This window comes from Anser brachyrhynchus, assembly GCF_964034855.1.
Source record: "Anser brachyrhynchus genome assembly, chromosome: 3".
Lineage (NCBI taxonomy): Eukaryota > Metazoa > Chordata > Aves > Anseriformes > Anatidae > Anser > Anser brachyrhynchus.
In genome coordinates, this window is record NC_137696.1 from 61,369,385 (window position 1) to 61,388,590 (window position 19,206).

A 19,206-nucleotide genomic window follows, 5' to 3' on the forward strand; every position below is an offset into this window, starting at 1 on the left:
GGAGTTCCATGTGGTCCATTTTCACCATAATGTTCCCTTTTGAAATCCGCTATCAAGTGCCTTCAACTACAAGAAGTATCATGTGAGACAAAAAAACACCTAAGGAAAAATGATATCTGGTTTTTAGTCTGAGAACAGGAGTTCTTGTTTCTCTGCTGCCTGATCTGTGTTTGGTGCTAATCCATCACAGGAGAGCGGTTGGTTCGCTGCAGTACCACACCAGCCCTACTTGTTCCCAGGTTGACTCATTCCTCACCCATACACCACAAGTCACAATTTCAGCTTCCCCTTGCACCCATGCAGATCTCTTGACTCAGGGAACAACATCATTGCCATATCGAGGCCCAGAGATTACACCACTTAATTATCACAGGGGTGAGCTTTGAAGGAACAGGTAGGCAGCTCGGGATCCTGAATGACAGTCTACAGCAGATAAGAGAGTTATCAAGTTAAGGAGCTACTAATTTCCAGTGCCTCTTCTCAAAGACCTTTTAAGCTCAGGTGTTCCCTAAAAGAAGATATGATTATGGTGTCAGGAATCATCCCCTACCACCTGAATGTGTCCAGAGACACTTCTTCCCACAGGATTCATACAAATGGAACCCCATCCACTTCATAAAAAAAGGACAAAAATAAAAAAATAAAAATCCTGAGTGGCTCACTGCCAAAACTGTGACAATAACAGGATCTTTCTTCCCTGAAATCCATTAATTTATTCCCTCTCTCAGGAAAAGAGGGTGTTTTCAAGTGTCATTCTTACAGTTCTGCATTTTTCTTCAGTGTAAGTCATGTTTCCAATAATGTGCACAAGTCATTTCACCTCCCTATTACAACATGATCCAGACAGCAGTCCGGCTTCTCCATTGCTTTGCAGATTCAGGGGACAGTGAGAGCTGCATGGAGCAGGCATGAAAAGCTGTTTTTTTTGGTCCACATTTCCTCCGCAAAGCAGAATATATTTGTCTCAGATGGAAAGCAGCATAGAAACTCATTCACCAATTTAACTTAGAAACTCAGCCCTGAGATTGACCAAGTTAGCTTTGAAGTTTGCTTGGTCAACTGTGTGACCCAGCAAGCATTTTATGTCCAGAACTGATCACATCCAGCTGCAAAATCCAGGTGATTATAACGTGCTGTTAAACTGCTAGCTTTAGCCAGATCACAGTTGCTGTGACTATCATGTGTCTCCACAAGGACAATTTCTGACTACAGGAAAAGGAAACCCACCTTGGTTAGGCGCTCTGGTTACATTTTTCTCTGAATTTTCTTACCAGTCTGTTCTTATCGCGTGTGTCATCAGAACAATGAGCGAAAACTTTAGAGGAACTTCTGAAGGCTAAAAATTCACAGGGGGAAGCAACTTTTTCAAATGGTCTAATGATAAAAGAAAGAAAAATCCAGGGAAGAAGGGCATCTAATGATAAAAATCTAATGATAACATAAAAATATCCAGGGAAGAAGGGCGTCCACTCCTGAAGAAATGATATAATCTTCATATGGGCAGCTGACTCTCGTGTATATAGAGACCGCAAGTCTCTTTCATTTTTTTTTCAAATTTTTTTTTGTCTCTTTGATACTTAGAAATGCTAATTATCTTGTCTTTTTTTTTTCCATAAAATGTATCGCTTATCATTCTAAATCAATCTCTTTCATTTGATGTGATAAATATAAAAATTTAAACCTCACTTCTGAGTGAAGCTTCTACAAGGGGAGAGGAGATCACAGATCATTTTCTGTATCTAACCCGAGGTGCTGGCATGTGAATCTGAACAAACAGTTCACAAATCCTGAACGGGGTTTGACTCGTTGAGCTCTGCTTCCTCTGTTGGGTAATAATAAGAAAAGGTTTCTATGAAAGACCTGACACTTTCTAAACAAAACTTGCTCTTTAGCCAAACAGCTTTTTACAGAACTGATCCAACGGCTGCTTGAAACTCTTCCTTCCTACAGCCCACAAACCTCTCAGCAACTTCCTTGACATATGCTACAGTCCAAATCCCAGCCCTGCACCTTTAGTATTGTACAAGTCAAGTTGGAAATTATAAAACACTATTTTTTAGGTTTTACTTTTTTTAATTTTAAGGCCAAGCCCAAGCAGAACCCGGGTGATCAGGGAGGATAATCTTCTGATAAAGATGAGAGATTTGCCTTCTTTTCCTCATGCTTCCTGCACAATCTTGGGCCATGCAATTCAACCTCATCATATTCAGGGAATAGGCCTGTCTACTTCCTCCATGCGCTGAAGAAGACGTTTCTTCACTCACCTTTCCCCCTTCTCCTCCAGGTGTGAATTCTGTCTCGCTGTCTGTGGTGGTTTTACTCAGGTGGGCAGCTGAGCTCCACCACAACCACTCTCTCACTCCCTCTCCTCAAAGGGAAAGGAGAGAAAATCTAATGAAAAGGTCTCAAGGGTTGAGATAAGGACAGGAAGATAACAATTATTGTAATGGGCAAAACAGACTTAGCATAGGGAGATTTGTAAAATTTATTGCGTATTACTAACAAGCTAGATAAGTGAGAAACAAAGGAAAGAAACTAAAAACACCTTCCCCTCATCCACCCTCTTCTATGTCCTTCCCACGAGCGGCACATGGGAATGGGGGAATTGGGGTTGCAGTGAGTCTATGGCGCTTTGCCTCCACCGCTCCTTCATGGTCTCTCTCTGCCCCTGCTCCACGTGGGGTCCCTCCCACGGGATGCCGTCCTTCCCGAACTGAGCCTGCAGGGTCTTCCTACAGGCAGCAGCTCTTCAAGAACTGCTCCCACGTGGGTGCATACCACAGGGCTATTCAGAAAGAGCAAACTTCTCCAGCACGGGTCCCCCACGGGTGGGCGGCAGCTCCCCCCAGACCCCCTGCTCCTGCGTGGGCTCCTCTCCACGGGCTGCAGCTCTGGCCCGGGGCCTGCTCCTGCGGGGGCTCTCCATGGGCCGCAGCCTCCTCCAGGCCACATCCACCTGCTCCACCGGGGGCTCCTCCACGGGCTGCAGCGCGGAGATCTGCTCCGTGTGGGACCCATGGGCTGCAGGGGGACAGCCTGCTCCACCAGGGGCCTCTCCACAGGCCGCAGGGGAACTGCTGCTGCCTGCCTGGAGCACCTCCTGCCCTCCTGCTGCACTGACCTGGGGGGCTGCAGGGCTGGTTCTCACTCCTCACTCTCCCAGCTGTTGTTGCGAAGCATTTTTCCCCCCCTTTCTTAAATATCCTCTCAGATGCACAAACAACATCTCTTATTAGCTCAGGTCTAGGCAGCAGTGGGTCCCTTTGGAGCTGGCGGAAACTGGCCCTTATCTAACATGGGGCAGCTGCTGGATTCTTCTCACAAAAGACACCCCTGCAGCCCCCTGCTACCAAACCATTGCGAGGTAAATCCACTACACTGTCATAAAGCTGTAACTTCGTACAAGCGCAGCTGGAGAGCTTTGCATGCAATTCACCAACCAGTTCGCTTTAGCACAAACAGCTATGAGGTGAGAAAGTAACCACAACGTCATTCAAAAATTTTGCAGAGCCCTGCACTCAGAGGAGTACTTAACATTACACGACAAGGTATACAAATGCATATTTGCATTTGCATAAATGTAACTATGAGCTACAGACACCAGAAGACATGGCACTTGAGAAGTCTTTGGGTGTGTGAATGAGAAGAGCAGTCACTTCTTAAGTGATCAGGAATGTTGGTCTTGAGATAAAGGCTGCAGACTTGTTCAATTATTTGATATCTGCATTTTCCACATGCCTCATGCACGCTCTTGGACTGTGCAGTTCAACCTCAGTTAAGCAAAGATGATACTGCTCTGTCTCCCAGAGATAAAGGGCAATTTCTTTCCAGATGGACAAACACAGATGCTGCAGTGATGGGGCAACAGAAGCAGATCAGTCTTCTGCAGGTTTAGTGCAGTTGAACAACTACAACTACAACTACTCACAGTACAGGGAGATGGAAATTAAGGCGGAGCTTTCTGAGGCAAAAGGAAGACAACTGGGAATGCTTTGTTCAAGGAGGGTTCAACGAGGCCAGAGAGGGAGTAACGGTGCATGATTGACTGAAGTTTAAATAGGAAGGTCACCAACAATGGATTTTCCAATTAGCGGTTTAATGAATGATAGTTTAAGTGTGCACCACTCTGCCCTCTAAAATGCTTTCTCACTCTTCCCTAATTCTTTCTAGTCACTGTGTATGAAGTCCCAGGGTGGAATAGGGCAAGGACACAAGCCTCTTAAGCAAGTTTGTCATGAAAGCTTTGCTGAAAAGCAAAATTGTGGGGAAAATTGAGGGAAAATGGTGCTCAGAGTGAGAGGTCAAGTGGTAGGGGAAAGCAAAATTGATAATTGTGTCGTGAAATCATGAGTAATAAAATCCTGACTTTGCCTAGTCTTGGAGAAATTAAGGCTTTCAGAATGGGAATTTCACAGCCCTGCCCAGCCCCATCAGGACTGGGGTTAAGATAAAGCTGTAATGTTACAGAGAAAAGGAAGTTCAACTATTTTGGCTTGAAGACATGAGTGATAGGATCTGCATTTTTTTTCCTATCGACAATTGCAGATCAAGATTTGCAACCCAACTTAAAAAAAAAAAAGTAATCTCACCACTGGAACTCAAGTTTAGCTCAGGTAGGATGGTGGCTTTTTTTTTTTTTTTTTCCCCTTCGATGTCTCTCATTCGTCAGAATTTGCAAGCTTGCACATATTTTTTAAAACTAAGTGCCTCACTGGCTAGGCTTACGTGTAGGTAGTGGCTGTGTATCACAAACACATTAAACCCAGTGCCTAAAAACAACAGCAAAGACGACATTTGAGGGCTGACAGTTACCAAGGGTATGATACCGGAGCAGTATTGCTGATTCCCTTTGATCATGTCACTGCAACAAGACAAAAGCAGGTTTCTGTGCACTTCTAGTAATCAACCTTCAAAAGCATTGGGGCAAAAAATACACGTCCTCATCTGGGCTCTGTGATTCTTTCATCTTTGCAGTCACACTGATGGCTTCCCATGCTGTGTTTTTATATTTCTGTCAGACATCTCAGGACATTGATTAGCAGGAGCACAACACTTTCCAGGATTTTCAGTGCCACCCCAAGCACTTCTAACCCTGGAGATTTACAAAATTTGGCAGGATGAGGCCACAATCTGATCCACCTTTGAATTTGTTCCTGCTTAGGCAAGAGGCCTACACTAGAGACCTCCAGAATCCCTTTCAGTCTGGATTGCTTCACGATTCTGCGATGTCTGCTTGAAGACAATGGCATTTTTGGGATTTGCTAACCTGCAAAGACCAAGCCCTTTCTCTCCACAGAATACATCCAATGCTTTTGCTCTAAACCGGTAACTTCGGAGTTAGCAGGGTTCTACTGGTTCTGGTCAGCCTTGTCAGTTCTCCCAAATTTAAAGGCCACAGTCCTCTGGGTTGGCTGGACAAAACTGCTGATTACCTCTGTGTGCCCAGACGTGAGCAAATACTGAAGGTCTGCTCTCCTCTCTGTTCCCAGTGACACTTGCACTGTGTTCCTGCAGCCTCCTATCTTCTTGTCCCACCACCCTGCTGTTAGCCCTGTAGTTCACACAACTCCCATTCCTGCACTGACTGCCAGCTGCCTGCTAATTACGAAACCATTCCTTCCTCTTTTCCCTTGCCTCCCACACTTCGCCTTCGCTTGTGGTAGTTTTTATTTATTCACTTATCTATTTCTTTTCTACAGGCTTCTCTTACTACACAGCTTCCCCTGTGCCTTGCAGGCTTCCTGTGAAGTGCTCTCTGCTACTCGGAGTCCTCATCTGTGACTGTCCATGGGGTGTTGTGCCGGAGCACAGACCCCTGCCATAGTAACATAACCGAGATAAAGTAAATAGCTTTTCATTGGTAAGTTACGTTTGAACCAAGGATTTCTAAAACAAAGGCCATGGGTATTTTACATATTCGGCAAAGTAATCAAAGCTTTGTATCACCACCCACATAGATTAAAAAAAGCTCTAACAGTAACACTTAATTGCTGTTATGTTTCACTTAGTATTTCTTTATTTTATTTTATTTTATTTTATTTTATTTTATTTTATTTTATTTTATTTTATTTTATTTATTCAGAATCTGAAAACATATTCTCGTTGTTTGCCATGACAGGAAGTACAGAGGGGGTACCAAGGGACACTCCCCTATTTCCTACCACACTACATCTTTGCGGTGTCCAAATCCGACACCACTTTGTGTGTGCGGGGAAAACAAACCAGAACAAAACAAAACGAAAAAGCTCGGTGTGTACGGAGAGCATTTTCGGCCGCCCTTCAGGACGCCGGCACTCCAGCCACCCCCATGCGATCCAGCAGACTTTTATGACCCCCCCGGCAAACGTTCGCCACCCGCTGACTGCGGATCAGGTTCAGACACCGCCACAAGCTTCACCCGACACTTCTCAGCCCCTCGGCAGCTCGCACGCGGGCGGAGGAACCACAGCGACGCCCGGCGGGCCCAACGCCTCCTCGCTTCAGCTCCACGCAGCCTCTCCCTCCCTTCTCCCCCGCGGCTGCAGGGTGCAAAACACGCGTTAAAACCTAAAATTCAAGCGATTTCCACGGGCGCCCGCAGCCCCGACGCCGCTAGGGGCGCCCCGCGGCCCGGCCCGGCCGCTGCCCTGGAGACGGTTGCGGCGGGGCGAGGCCCGAGGCCGGCGGTGCCCCCGCCATGCTGCCCGCCCCGCGCCGGGAGGCTGCGGCCCCCAGCGCCGTCCCCTACTGCTACTGCAGCCCGCCCCGGGCCCTGCCCGCCCGCACCAAGTACCGAGCGCCGCCGGAGGCCGCCCAGCCGTGAGTGCCAGCGGCCTGCTCGGCCCCTGCCCCCTGCCCCGCCGCCGTCCCCGCTGCCCGTCCCGGGCACGGCAGCCCCCAGGTTGCCGGGGGAGCCGCGGCCTTGTCGGCATCTCAGAGCCCTGCTGGCTCGCCGAGGTGTCGGGGTGCGGGTTGCGCCTCTGTAACCGCGGCTGTTGTTGTTTGTTGTTGTTGTCCTTGCTGCAGGGAGAAGGAACCCGTCCGCTATGCCAACCTCATGTACGACCGGAGGGTGGTGCGCGGCAACACTTACGCCCTTCAGGTCGTGCCCGCGGTATGTTTTTTACGTACATCATGCTACGTAAAAGCTGCAGAAGCTCTGCTTTTATAGCTGGGTGAGCCTAAGAATGCCCCAAGACTTAAATTTCCCATTTCTGCAGTGTAATGGTGCAGAGCACGAGTCGTCGCTGCATCGTCTGCTGCCATCTGCATTCGCAGTGAGAGCATCACCTCTCGGGAAATTTAAGCCTTGGGGTAAGCTTAGGCTCACCCAGCTATAGAGGCAGAGCTCTGTGGGCCAGCTTTATGCAAAAGGTGCTTGGGTGGAGGCAAAAGCTACAGAGAAAGACTTGGGAGTTCTGGCAGACAAAGAGCTTAACATGAGCCAGCAGTGCACACTTGCAGCCCAGAAGGCCAACTGTGTCCTGGGCTGTATCAACAGGAGTGGCCAGCAGGTCGAGGGAGGTGATTGTCCCCCTCTGCTGTGCCTTGTGAGGCCCCACTTGGAGTGCTGCGTCGAGGTCTGGGGCTCCCAGCACGAGAAGGATGTGGGGCTGTTAGAGGAGGTCCAGAGAAGGGCTACAAAGGGCTGGAGCACCTCTCCTGTGGAGAAAGGCTGAGAGAGCTGGGGATGTTCAGCCTGGAGAAGAGAAGGCTCTGGGGTGACCTTGTTGCAGCTTTTCAATAGTTAAAGAGTACTTACAAAAAGATGCAGAACGACTCTTTGCTCAGTCAGACATTGACAGGACAAGGAGAAATGGTTTTAAAGTAAAAGAGGGGAGATTTAGATTAGAGGTTGGGAGGAAATTCTTCACTCAGAGGGTGGTGAGGCACTGGAACAGGTTTTCCTTTCAGTCGACAAACACAGTACTGAATTTAAAAGTTAGTGTGGGTTTCTTTTCCTTCATCAGCAATAAAGATCTTCTATCTAACAAACAATTCTGCTGATAATAAAATAATTGGACTTAAATCCATTTGACCTTCTTAGAGCTTCACCTAGAAACTCTCAACTGAACAAGAACATAGCATTTTAATATGCTTTATCTTGTGAAGTTCTATATATAATATCCGCTTCCAAATAGCAGTTGATTGCTCTTGGTGTGAGATGCCATTAGTATGTGCCTATAGGTAGTTATCAGACCTTATTAGTTTCATGCCCTACAGTCTTAAAGGTAACTGACACTTTAGGGTCAGTTACCATGAGAAGCAGATCTGAAATACTAGGCTTCTTGTGTTAAAAACAAACAACAATGTTCATTTACCAACAGAGAGAAATTAGTAATATTTCCAAGTACAAACTGTATGGTAATGTATTTTTTACGTTCATCCCTGTCCAGAGTACCCAGCTCGATCTGTTTGAGATTCAAAGGCAGAGAGAAGCAAGGAGGAGAGCACTGGCTAGAAAGAGAGCGAAAGAGCAAATGCAGCTAAGAACACCTGAGCCTGTGGAAGGCAGAGAGCATGTTCATGTGCAGACAGGTAAAAGGACAGATTTTTAAAAATTTGATCTGAAAACAAAAACTTGCTGATCTATATTCACTTTCTAAGTGGATGATGCAATCAGTAGATTCACAGATGGTTAAGGTTCTCTAAGCCTTACCACTACAGCACCCCTATTTTTAGTACTATCTAATTATTTATAAACTTGGCTAAACAGAGTGACATTTTTGCAGAGGCTCTGTTTTTCAGTTCTCAGTGTACATTCGTGAAGACTAGTCAGGATTACTTCATTTATTCTTTCATTTTCTACTATCTTCAGAGACGTTTTGGTATATGCCACAGATAGAGGTGTGGTTTTTTTAATCATTATTTTTTATTTATATTTTTCTGAAGAATGCAGTCATATCTAGGATTAAGATCACTATTGAAAGTTACTGGGGAAGGGGTAGGAGAAAGAGGATGGGTGGTGGCCCTAATTTAGAATCAGAGACTGCCCTATATGTGAGAAAACAATCTGATTTGTTGCAAAACCAAAATTTGGAGTAATCACGGGGTAAGTGTAATGTATTGCTGTGTTCCTCTGAAAAGCATTTCAGATTGGACTGACTTACAAATGGTCAAACAGCTGTGGCACATGCTAATCAGACATGGCCTTTGTTTTCTGAACGTTCACTGTGCCCCGGCGCCACTGAACCTCCTATACCACCTCTGATGTATGCAGCAGCTTTTCACCATTGAAAAATGCAGAAGGCGGCTATCTGGTATGGGTATCTTGGTGTCTTATCCTTCCCATTGACTAGTGCTGATAATCTTAAGTCCTCCACAGACCTCATTTTATGAACCAGGCTATTTATCTCTGCAGTAGGGGACAGGTATAATTCAAGTCACGCGCATGTTGTTACAGATGTGTTGTTACCTCAAGGTCAGTGCTGGTGGGGCCAGAAGTAGACAATCATTCTTTAAACCCAACAGATACAGTGTTTTTCATACAACAGAGAAAAATGTGTTTGTTTTTTTTTAGTATTAATGGTTAGTAGATATATAATCTTTGTCCCTTTTTGAAATTGCCATATCCCATTACATCTACCAAGAAATGTTTATTCTGCAAGGTGGGCTGAAATGGTCTAGACACTCCTTTGAAACCTGGTGATAGAAATGTACTTCTAGGAGTCATTTCCAAGAAGCACACCAGACATTACGAAGTACGTGTCCTCAGATGGCCTGTGCAGCGAACTGATCTATGCTGTAGGTCAAATCTTTTTTTGGTTTGGTTTGGTTTGGTTTTTACTTCATAGAAGACATTTTACTGCACTATTTGGATATAATTCACCCAGTACAGTAATAAGGAGTGGTTGAGACTTAAAATAAAAAAGAATCCGATTTAGAGCATTCATTATGCTTTTATTTCTAGAGCTGTATTTGGAAGAGATTAGTGACCGGATAATAGAGGTTGATATGGAGTGTCAAACAGATGCATTTTTGGACAGACCACCCACTCCTTTCTTCATACCAGCCAAAACAGGAAGAGATGTGGCCACACAAATAGAAGAAGGAGAGGTATGAAGCAAAGTCGGGTCCACAGGTAGTGTCAAAACATGTCTCCTATATGAAACAAGTTTGAGGCAAAATTGAGGCAAAATCAGAAGGGAAATTCTCCTCACAGAACATGCAAAAGAAACCATGCAAAACTAAGGACGGTGCTTCTCCATGTGCATTGGTTCTGCTGCTTTCAGCTAAGAACTACAATGCTGAGAATGCTCTCCCCTGCAGAAACAGTGTCCAGCCTGAGAGGGGGTTGGAAGCACAGAAGGGAGCAGCAGTAGGGTGCAGGTGAGAGCTCTGCTTCTCCCTGGCAGTCCCCCGCGTGGCTGCAGTTTGGGGTGTGTGGTGTCTCACTCCAGCCCACTCATCCTTAGTCCCGGGTGGCATTCACGCTTCCTGCCTTACTGACACTGGGCCCCCACCTGCACTTCTCAGCACCCGCTTCAGAAAAAGTGCTTTGTTCATCCTCCTTTTCTCCTTGCTGAGCTGTTGAGAGGGACTGTGGTCAGGGGTCATTTATCTCTGTCCCACTGACCCCCATCCCCAGCTGTTTGACTTTGACGTTGAAGTCGAGCCAATCCTGGAAGTGTTGGTTGGGAAGACGATGGAGCAAGCTTTGCTGGAAGTGATGGAGGAAGAAGAGCTGGCCCAGCTGTGGGCACACCAGCGTGCCTACGCTGAACTGCGCAATGCCGAGCTGGCGGAGGTGCAGCGCCTGGAGGAGCAGGACAGGCGGTACAGGGAGGAGAAGGTAAGGCTTGCTAGGAGCAAAACAGGCCTGTCTGGGTGCCCGTCAGACAAGAGGAAACTGCTTCCAGTACTGAAAGACAAGCTGTGAAGTAAGCTGGATGAATGTGAAAGGGTATTGTCAAGCTTGATATTCCTCTAAGCATTTTGGTGCTCAACAGCTGCACTGTTTGCTTTCACGTTCCAGCACTACTGTGCTGTTCTCTTCCTTTGGAGCCGTCATACTCAAGTGACCTGGTGTACTCAGACACCTGATCAGGAGGCCAAACCTGACAGCATTTTCCTCTGTACCTGGTGCAGCCGTTACTCAAGCCTTTTTGTTATGATAACTGCTAAATGAATAGTCAGAGTGCTTGAAAATAAGAGGCACCTTCTAGACTTTCACTGAATGCATGCATACACATACCTCTCAAGATCCCCAAATACAAAACTGCATTTATCTAGAAACAGCAATGGCAAGTCTTCAACAGTCTTATATATTGGGGTTTTGAATATTTTCCTGGACCAATCTAAGTGGTTTTTTGTTGTTGTTGTTTTTTTTGTTTGTTTTTGTTTTTTCTTACGTCAAATAGGATATAAAATTGAAAAGGTGAAAAGTTTAGGAAATCTTCACCCAACCTCAGCTCATTCCTAGACCAACAGTCAGCTCTATCTGCAATAATAAAGTAATGAGTCAAGAGATCAGTGCATGATAAGGTATCAGAGAAAGATTTCATTTAGCCAGGCACAAGACCCTTATTTTACAGACTTGACAAAATTAAAAAGGTACACCAAAGGAATCCTCTAGTCCTTGTGGTACTCCATAGATTGAGTACAGGCTTGCTTTCAAGCACTCTTTTTTTATGATGAGTTTTTGTGAAAGTTGGAGGCCACAAATACTGGCTTCTAGCTTAGAAGTCTTAAGTATTGGTACTCTTGTTTATCTTCACTATTTATGAGTTTCACACTGTGATCATTCTTCAAAATCTGGATCAAAGGAGTAACAGGTAAAGGGCTGAAAGTTTTATGTGCCATATTGTCTTGACAGGAACGTCGCAAACTCCAGCACATGCAAATGCTACAGAAACAGAAAGAGACGACAGAGAAAATTGCAGCTTGGGCGTTTGCTAAACGTTACTTGACTGATCTCATTCCTTCAGTCTTCAACAATCTTCGTGAGAGTGGGTTTTTCTATGATCCTATAGAAAGAGGTTTGTCTTTTATTTTTATTTTTTTTATGTGAAGTGAGTAATATGAAAGTCAGAACAGCCTTAGAATACAGTTTATTGTCTTATTATTTAGAAAAATATAATAAGATTTCATTCATTTACATTTGTGCTTGCACAGATAGTTTTCAAACTCAGCTTTTTTTAAAAAGAAACATTATTGTTCACCTGTACAAGTAGTCAAGAATAAGCAAGAGCTGACAGTTTTGCTCGTAATGAGAAGAGGTGCTTTTGATTTGAGAAAAATAAATGGGTGGTTAGGATTGATAGAGAAAGAAAGAGAGGGGTCCAAATTATATTAAATGTATTTTGATAGGACAGACATACTATTCTGAATCTTCGTTAATGATTACCAAAGCGCGGGAAAAATAGTCAATAAGAATTAGGCTCTGAAAATAATTTTGGAGTTGTACATCTGTGACTCCCAAGCTTTTAGAGTCGGCAGCATTTCTCATGGGCTACCTTGCTGCATCCCACTTCCCCAGTCCCTGCACAGATGCCCAGACCGCAGCTTGGGAGTGGATACACTGTCTCCAGAAGGAGCCATGGAGCAAATGCAGAAATGAGTGTATTTTTCAAGCAGGGCAGGGTTTGGGACCACTGCATACAGAGTATGATGTAAGCAAGAGCTCCTTAGTCAGAGGGAACAAACATTTTCAGCAGACCAGAAGCCAGATGTACTTGGAAAACAGAGCAGGAAATGTTATTCTCCTGACTTGTTCAGGATAGTTATTTTCATCTGACTGGAACATTACTGTGCTGCTCGTTTGTGCTTGCCGTTCAAGGATGCCAGGCTCCTTTGAAAATCAGTGGAGTTGAGGAGACTCTGGTTCAGGTCCATAATAATGAGGAACTTCAGTAAAAGAGGGAGGAGATAAGACACCCAGTAATGCCTGAGAGGTTTCATCTGGCTCTTGCAAAGCAAGTGCCTTCTGGCAAGGATGTACATCCCTTAATGATCACAGCAAATGAAAAACAGCCTTGAGATCCTGTTGCTCATCCTTAATAAACAGATACTTTTTCTTGCTTTCCTCCTGCCAAATTCATACAGATATTGAGACAGAATTCCTTCCATGGCTGATGACAGAAGTGGAAGAAACACTAGAGAAGAAGGTTTTGGGAAGGATGATGCTTGACTGTAAGTTACCAAATCCTGGAATATAATCTGGGCTGCTTGTTTGTGGTTGTTCTTTCCCCAGTCAGAACAAATATGACATTTACAGGGTCAGTGTGGACTAAAGAAGGAATTAGGAAGAACTCCAACTGCCAAGTGTGTTATTTTGTTTATTTTTTTAGTTTGTTTGTTTTTTGTTGTTGTTGTTTCTCTTCTCCATTTAAATATGTTTTTAACGTTGGGAAAACCACTATAGCAGCCATCTGGATAATTGATTCTCAGCTGAAATACTGAAAGTGTCAGACATGGTGCACTACTGGCTTTATACTGTTTGAGATGTGTTGCTGCTGGACGATGCAATACCTCTGGCAGAACAAGAATAGTTAAAGTATGCCAATTCTTTTCTCTGCTATAAAAACTTGTATTTCCCATGTGTTACACAGCCATCGTTGCTGTGCTGTTTTCTGTGTGATGCCTGATTTTGCCAATGGGACCAGAAAAGCCCATCCTTTCTAGAGGCACATGTATAACGTGAAAGTTTGTTAGTGCATTTGTGTGAACTCCCTGAGCTACAGAGTAATGTGCTACGCCTTTCATCCAAAGTGAAAGAAGAGAAGGATAATTTTGGCCGTGACTGACAGAGAAGTCAGGTGACCGACACTTTTTATCAAAACAAGAGCTTACTTCTTCAGCAGTCAATAATCATGTCTTTGCTTTTGAAATAGATTAAAATATCACTCTCTGCTGTCTTTCAGTCTAATTCAAGCTAAGTATGCAGGTTTGTTTCTTGGTCAGTCTTCAGAGGCTGCATTGAATACCTGGACAATCTAAACTCTGTCTTGTGTAGAAGCACAAAATTATGATGAGTGTGTGTCCACCTTGGTGGTCCCAGGTCAAACCACATCTTACACTTGCATTGTGTCTTTATTCTTGTGGTTTTACCTCTGGCTGTGATTTTGGGTTTAAATTACAATCGTGTTCATTTCCTTTGGGTTAATTTTCAGTTTAACCAGGACCCTGAATTTCCTTTGTTAAGGTCCAGTTTGGATGGTTACATCTGGCCTGTTAGTATTTTATCCTATGATATATGTGCTTATATGTTTACTCAAGGATCACTTCTTAAAGCAGCTCTTCAGAAGAGAGGGAATTTTCTCTCCTGTTAAGTAAGAAGTATTGTATGTGACCACTAAATAAACATCCCAAGGAAAATGTTGCTCTAGAATACAGTCTTGATGAGAACATCCATCATATTCCTGTTAAATCTTTGTGTAATTTTTACTGCCAGTAACCCTGGTCTTGCACCAGTTCTTAGAAGCACAGAGCAGTTGGAGCAGGCTAATAAGTAATACCAGCAGCCCCTGTTTTGCTACTTATCCTCTGTGTATCCTGGCTTATACCCAATCACGCATTGTTGAATAAACATTAACTCTGCAAAAGGAACTGTGGATTGCCTTCTCAAACAAGTTTTATAGAGGCAGACAGCCTCAGCTGAGATTGTGGCTTCTTCCCCATCTTATGCAAAAGCATAGGAGAAATCTCTAAGGATACATTTTTAACCTATTTGAATGTAGAAGCTACTTAAATGGTTTACATTTTATCACCATCCAATAAAAAAAACGTGAACTACAAGGGAAGCATCCACAGTCTAAGGTGGCTGTGTTTGCCCTCTGATGACCTTTCCTTCTTTTACTTGCAAAGCTCAACCCAAGAATTAACACCCTCTTCCTCTTCTATATTAACACCTTCTTCCTTCATTGTTGGCCTTTTTATTTTCCATATTTAAATTATGTACTACAAAGTGAGTGTTGAGTTGTTGTTGTGTTCATAGATTTGGAAGGTGTATAATGTCTAGAAAAAATTACAAGGGCTAAGCATCAAAAATAATAAAGAGCAGATGCTTTACAGCTGCTTTTCAGAAAGAGAAAATCTTTTTGATGACTCCCACAGTTCCAGTACTACGCTGTGCCAAAAACATCACACTGTACGCAACCTGGCTGGTCCCCTTTCCTGGCAGGGTGACCTGCTTCAGAAGTGACCAGACAACAGTGAGGAAATGAACAAGGCAATCCACGTGAGCCATTTCAAATCACTGCTTTCAGTGCAAACTGCTCATTTGGTTTCAATTAGGCTGCAGCAACAGGGAAGATTTTTCTTATTCAACTATTTTTTCATTTTAGTGTTATTTCTTTTTTTTTTCTTCTACTGCACAAGAATTCATAGGCCAGTAATATATAAATAATTTCAAATTACAGGGTTTTTACGCTGTGTTTGTTAACTGTATTTTCTCTGTTTCAGCCTTGATTCGTACAGTGGTTGAAAAACGCTTGGATGCATTTAGCCAAGAACCTCTGTCTGGCCAGACGGAGGCCCCCGCTGAGGAGCCCAGGCCGATAGACGCAGCCCTGCAGGAGGCTGATGAGACAGAAGCTGCTGACCTGCCGGTCACAGCAAGTGAGGAGAGTGACCAACCTGTTGCTGAGGAACAGCTTTCACGTCGCATCTCTTTCCAGTTAGAGGAACCTGATCGAGCAGAAACAGAGGACCTGGAAACTGAGTAACAAGCAGGCAAGTCATCGTCCTGTCTATTTACAAGTGTTGTGCTGTGTCCATTCCGAAGGATGAGCTTAAGCCACAGTAGAGCATTAAAGGATGTTTTCCAAATACTGGCATTGCTGATTTCAAGCTAAAAGAACCAAGGGAGGTTACTAGTGTAATGAGTGGCAGTGAAATTCTATCCTCTTCTACACAATCCAACCCATCAAAAACATGAGACATTTACAATTGAAAACTAATGCTGTCCCAAACCCCATGCAAGGACATGAGAAGGGTATTGAGAGCATCCTAGCAACTTCTGCAAGTGCTTTGATCATGTTTTCAGAACAGAAGTCAGTATTTTGCTTACTTTGAAATGTAACTACAAAATGTTACATTTTGTAACATGTTCTAAAACACGTAGAAACATTCTGCAAAACTTAAATTTCTTTCCACTCATGTTATTCTCTCTTTCCCTGACCAACTTCTATGGGCATCTCAGCAGGTGGTAGGGCAAAGGCAGCTGTTCCTGAAGCTCTTCAGGTTCAAAGAGTTCTCTGCCACTGGGCACTTGTGCCAGTGCAAAATCCTCCTCAGCCTCCTGACTCCCACAGCACTGGTGAGGGGCTGGAGCCTCGCGCTAAGCCCAGCCTCAGATTTCTTTCTAACCACCCTTCATGCTGCTCCTCCGCAATGGTGCCAGACACGACTGACAGAAGGCACCTGCACTGCCACGCATACCTGGCTGCTCCCCGGGCAGCTTTACAAGTGGGGCATTCCCGCTCACAAAAGTGCATCGGTGCTCCACTGCAGCAACGCCATTTCCTCTTTCTCTCAAGCACTTCTCCCAAACCAAAGCCTTGTAAGTTGCTCCTCACAGCACCAGAGAGGCGGTGGAAGGAGAAACACTGGCTGATGGTGTTCTCCTGGTGAACAAGGAGATCTGAAGTTCTGTGCTTTTGGTTAGAAACACAAAGAGGGGAAGCCTGCCAGTCTGTGCTCGCTGCTGCCTGGGGCTTTTGTGACCGAGTCCCAGGGCGGACATGAGTGGGGGAGGCACCAGCTCCTGCAAGCTGCTGTACCCAATTTCTGTGTGCTGCAGGGGGCCCAGCAGACACAGCCGAATGCCAGAAGGAACCTTGTGCCTGGTTTCTGAGGAGGCTGGAAAAAGGACCCAGAAGCACCTGCCCTTCTGGGGAGAGCAGCTTGGTTTTAGAGCAGCGGTTATCATCCTCATCCATGTGCAGGCTCCTGCATTCTCCTGGTGCTGCAGTTTGCACCAAAGGTGCTTGCTGAGGGTGAGCACCGCCTGCGCACTGCCACCAGGGCTGGGGTTTGGGCTTTCTGGGTCACCCTGCAGCACTTCAGTTCCACAGCCACCACGGGGCGAGGGTGGGTGCACGCACACAGGTACACCCTCCCGTTTGTGTGCTGCCTGCTCTGTGAAGCTCTGGGGATTGTATCAGAGGGCTGGGAGGTGTGATCAGTTGATCCCTTGGCAGGGGTCCCAAAGACAGATGATAAGATACTCTTGAGAGAGCAAGTTATCATTAATAAAGCGTCATTACTGTATTCTTCTTTTTAGACATGTTAAGCATTCATTTTGCATACGGACAGATGCCATTTCTTGACAACAACCAACAGTCTGGTGGCAGAATGAGAAGCTTTGTTCACCAGCCTTTATTCTTGGATGTTAACACCTGCTCTTTTTGAGACTTCACTTTTTTTTTTTTAATTGAAAAGCAATGCCTTTCATGTTGGATATCTCTACCCATATGTGTTTGTACTTACCCAGAATTCACAAGTGATTGAAAACTGTGACGGTTACTGTCATTCCCACAACTAACCTGTCTCTTGTCTCTCCCATCTCTTTCAATCCCTTCTTTCATCTTTGAACTCCCTTACCTCACTCATCTTCCACAGGTACCTTGATTCTGCCTACCAAGAGGCTGTAATTGCTGGTTGGCTTTCGTGCTGAGGGGGCTGAAGAAAAGAGGAGACATCGCCGATGAGAGCTGAGAACACACGAGCCTTGTAGCTGACTTGTATGCAATCTTTATCAAACACCAGGAGCTGAATCATGCAAAAATCCTTGCGCAAGATTGTTTCCTCTCACTTCCATTCAGGTTGCTGCAGAGGCTCCATCCTTCTGTTGTATTTGTGCAGACCTAGTTTAGATAGAAATGACTTACCCAGTGTGGCCTTGAAAGAAAGTTGAGAATACATTTTTTCTGTTGTTACAGACTTCCCTTTTCTTACAGGTTTCTAGAACTGTACTGCAGTGTGCTCTATGTGTATGTCTTTGTTCTGATTTTAATGTATAGCCGTGATACTTCTGTACCATTTAGGCATACTATCCTGGAGAGGAAATTGATGGTGTCATTTACTATTTATTGCCTGTTTCTTCATTTGGAGGAAAGGAAAGAGGGGTAAAGGCTAGGTGATGAATTCTGCTTTGAATTGTAAAGGCTGGAAGGGAACTTTGGGGTGCTGAGAATTTAAAAACCTTCACACAAAGTGAATGTGAGGGGGGTTGGACCGATAACAGCCTTACCACAGAATGAGGAGAGCTATTTGAAGGTGGGAAGAAGCTCCGGTTCTAGAACGGCGCTTTACTTTTGGTGTTTACATTAAAATCAAACACAGTGGGTACAGTCCTAATTCTGAGGTAAGTGACGAGCTGGTTTCAACAGGAACAGAAGGGTGTCCTAATGTGATTGGGGAGTATCAAGGTTAAGTTTGCTGTAGTAGGTTATGTCTTACGGAGCTGGAAAGCCACAGAGCAGGAACTTAACCAAACTCCTCACGACGCCGTCTCCTCCAAGCCTCTCTCCTTGATCCCTGTTCCCAGCAGGAGCTCCGTGCTCCCAGTCCCTGCTTGCAGCCCCGGCAGCATTATGTGTGGGTGTGGGTGAAGGATGCGGGAGAGGACATGGGGACAACGTGGCTAGCACTACAGCGTGGGACAGGCTGCAGCCACCCTGCCGCGACGAGGTGCCAGGCAGGCACCACTCTGACCTGCAGCGGGGCGTTCATCCTGCACCAGGGGCTTTGCGCTGGGCCCTGGGGACACTGGCCTTTTGCACAGCCCACATATGTTTACAGCATGAGGAGCCAACAGCAGTCACCCAGCAAAGTCCTTGGTGAGATCATGGGATTCTGGGCTTTATAATTAATAAGCAACTTGATAAGTGGCACGTCGGGTCAGGATGCAGGCTGTGGGTGCTCTCCCCAGGAAACGCCAGAAACCAGGCACAGTGTTGGTTTTGGCACTGAACTTTGGCCAAGGGACCAGCTGTAGCTGTCAGGTACCCAGCGGGGTACTCTAAGGGTCAGTGAACGCCCCAGACAGTTGCATGCATGCCCAGTGAGGCTGCTTGTCTCTGTACATCTTTCCCAAAAACTGCTGGTGACAATAAGACTGCATCCACGTGGTTTCCATCTCTTGCTTTCTCTGCAAAGCAGAGCCAAAGCATTGCTCCAACAACCAGCTCAGCAGTTTAGCTTTGTGTTTACTTCAGCAATTGTTTGAGAAGTGGGGAAGACATTGAGATTGCCTGTTCCTGATTTAATTTGGAAATCCTCTTG

General features: G+C 45.2%; 1 protein-coding gene across 1 annotated transcript; it reads left to right on the top strand.

Moving 5' to 3' along the window:
• The first annotated feature begins 6,553 nt into the window (after positions 1–6,553).
• On the top strand, positions 6,554–18,007 carry RSPH3 (radial spoke head 3). Its single transcript, XM_080587301.1, has 9 exons — positions 6,554–6,798; positions 7,006–7,093; positions 8,376–8,517; positions 9,890–10,035; positions 10,568–10,771; positions 11,795–11,957; positions 13,024–13,110; positions 15,382–15,651; positions 17,542–18,007. The coding sequence occupies exons 1-8, from the start codon at positions 6,677–6,679 to the stop codon at positions 15,642–15,644; spliced, it is 1,215 nt and encodes a 404-aa protein (XP_080443427.1). The 5' UTR covers positions 6,554–6,676; the 3' UTR covers positions 15,645–15,651; positions 17,542–18,007.
• The last annotated feature ends 1,199 nt before the right edge of the window (positions 18,008–19,206 follow it).

What these genes read in the sequence shown, in the direction of transcription:
- RSPH3 (XM_080587301.1), top strand. Translation starts at nt 6,677, where the DNA reads ATGCTGCCCGCCCCGCGCCGGGAGGCTGCGGCCCCCAGCGCCGTCCCC. An exon ending in GCATGTTCATGTGCAGACAG is followed by an intron (nt 8,518 to 9,889) that starts GTAAAAGGACAG and finishes TTTTATTTCTAG; the next exon opens with AGCTGTATTTGGAAGAGATT. An exon ending in CACAAATAGAAGAAGGAGAG is followed by an intron (nt 10,036 to 10,567) that starts GTATGAAGCAAA and finishes CCCCATCCCCAG; the next exon opens with CTGTTTGACTTTGACGTTGA.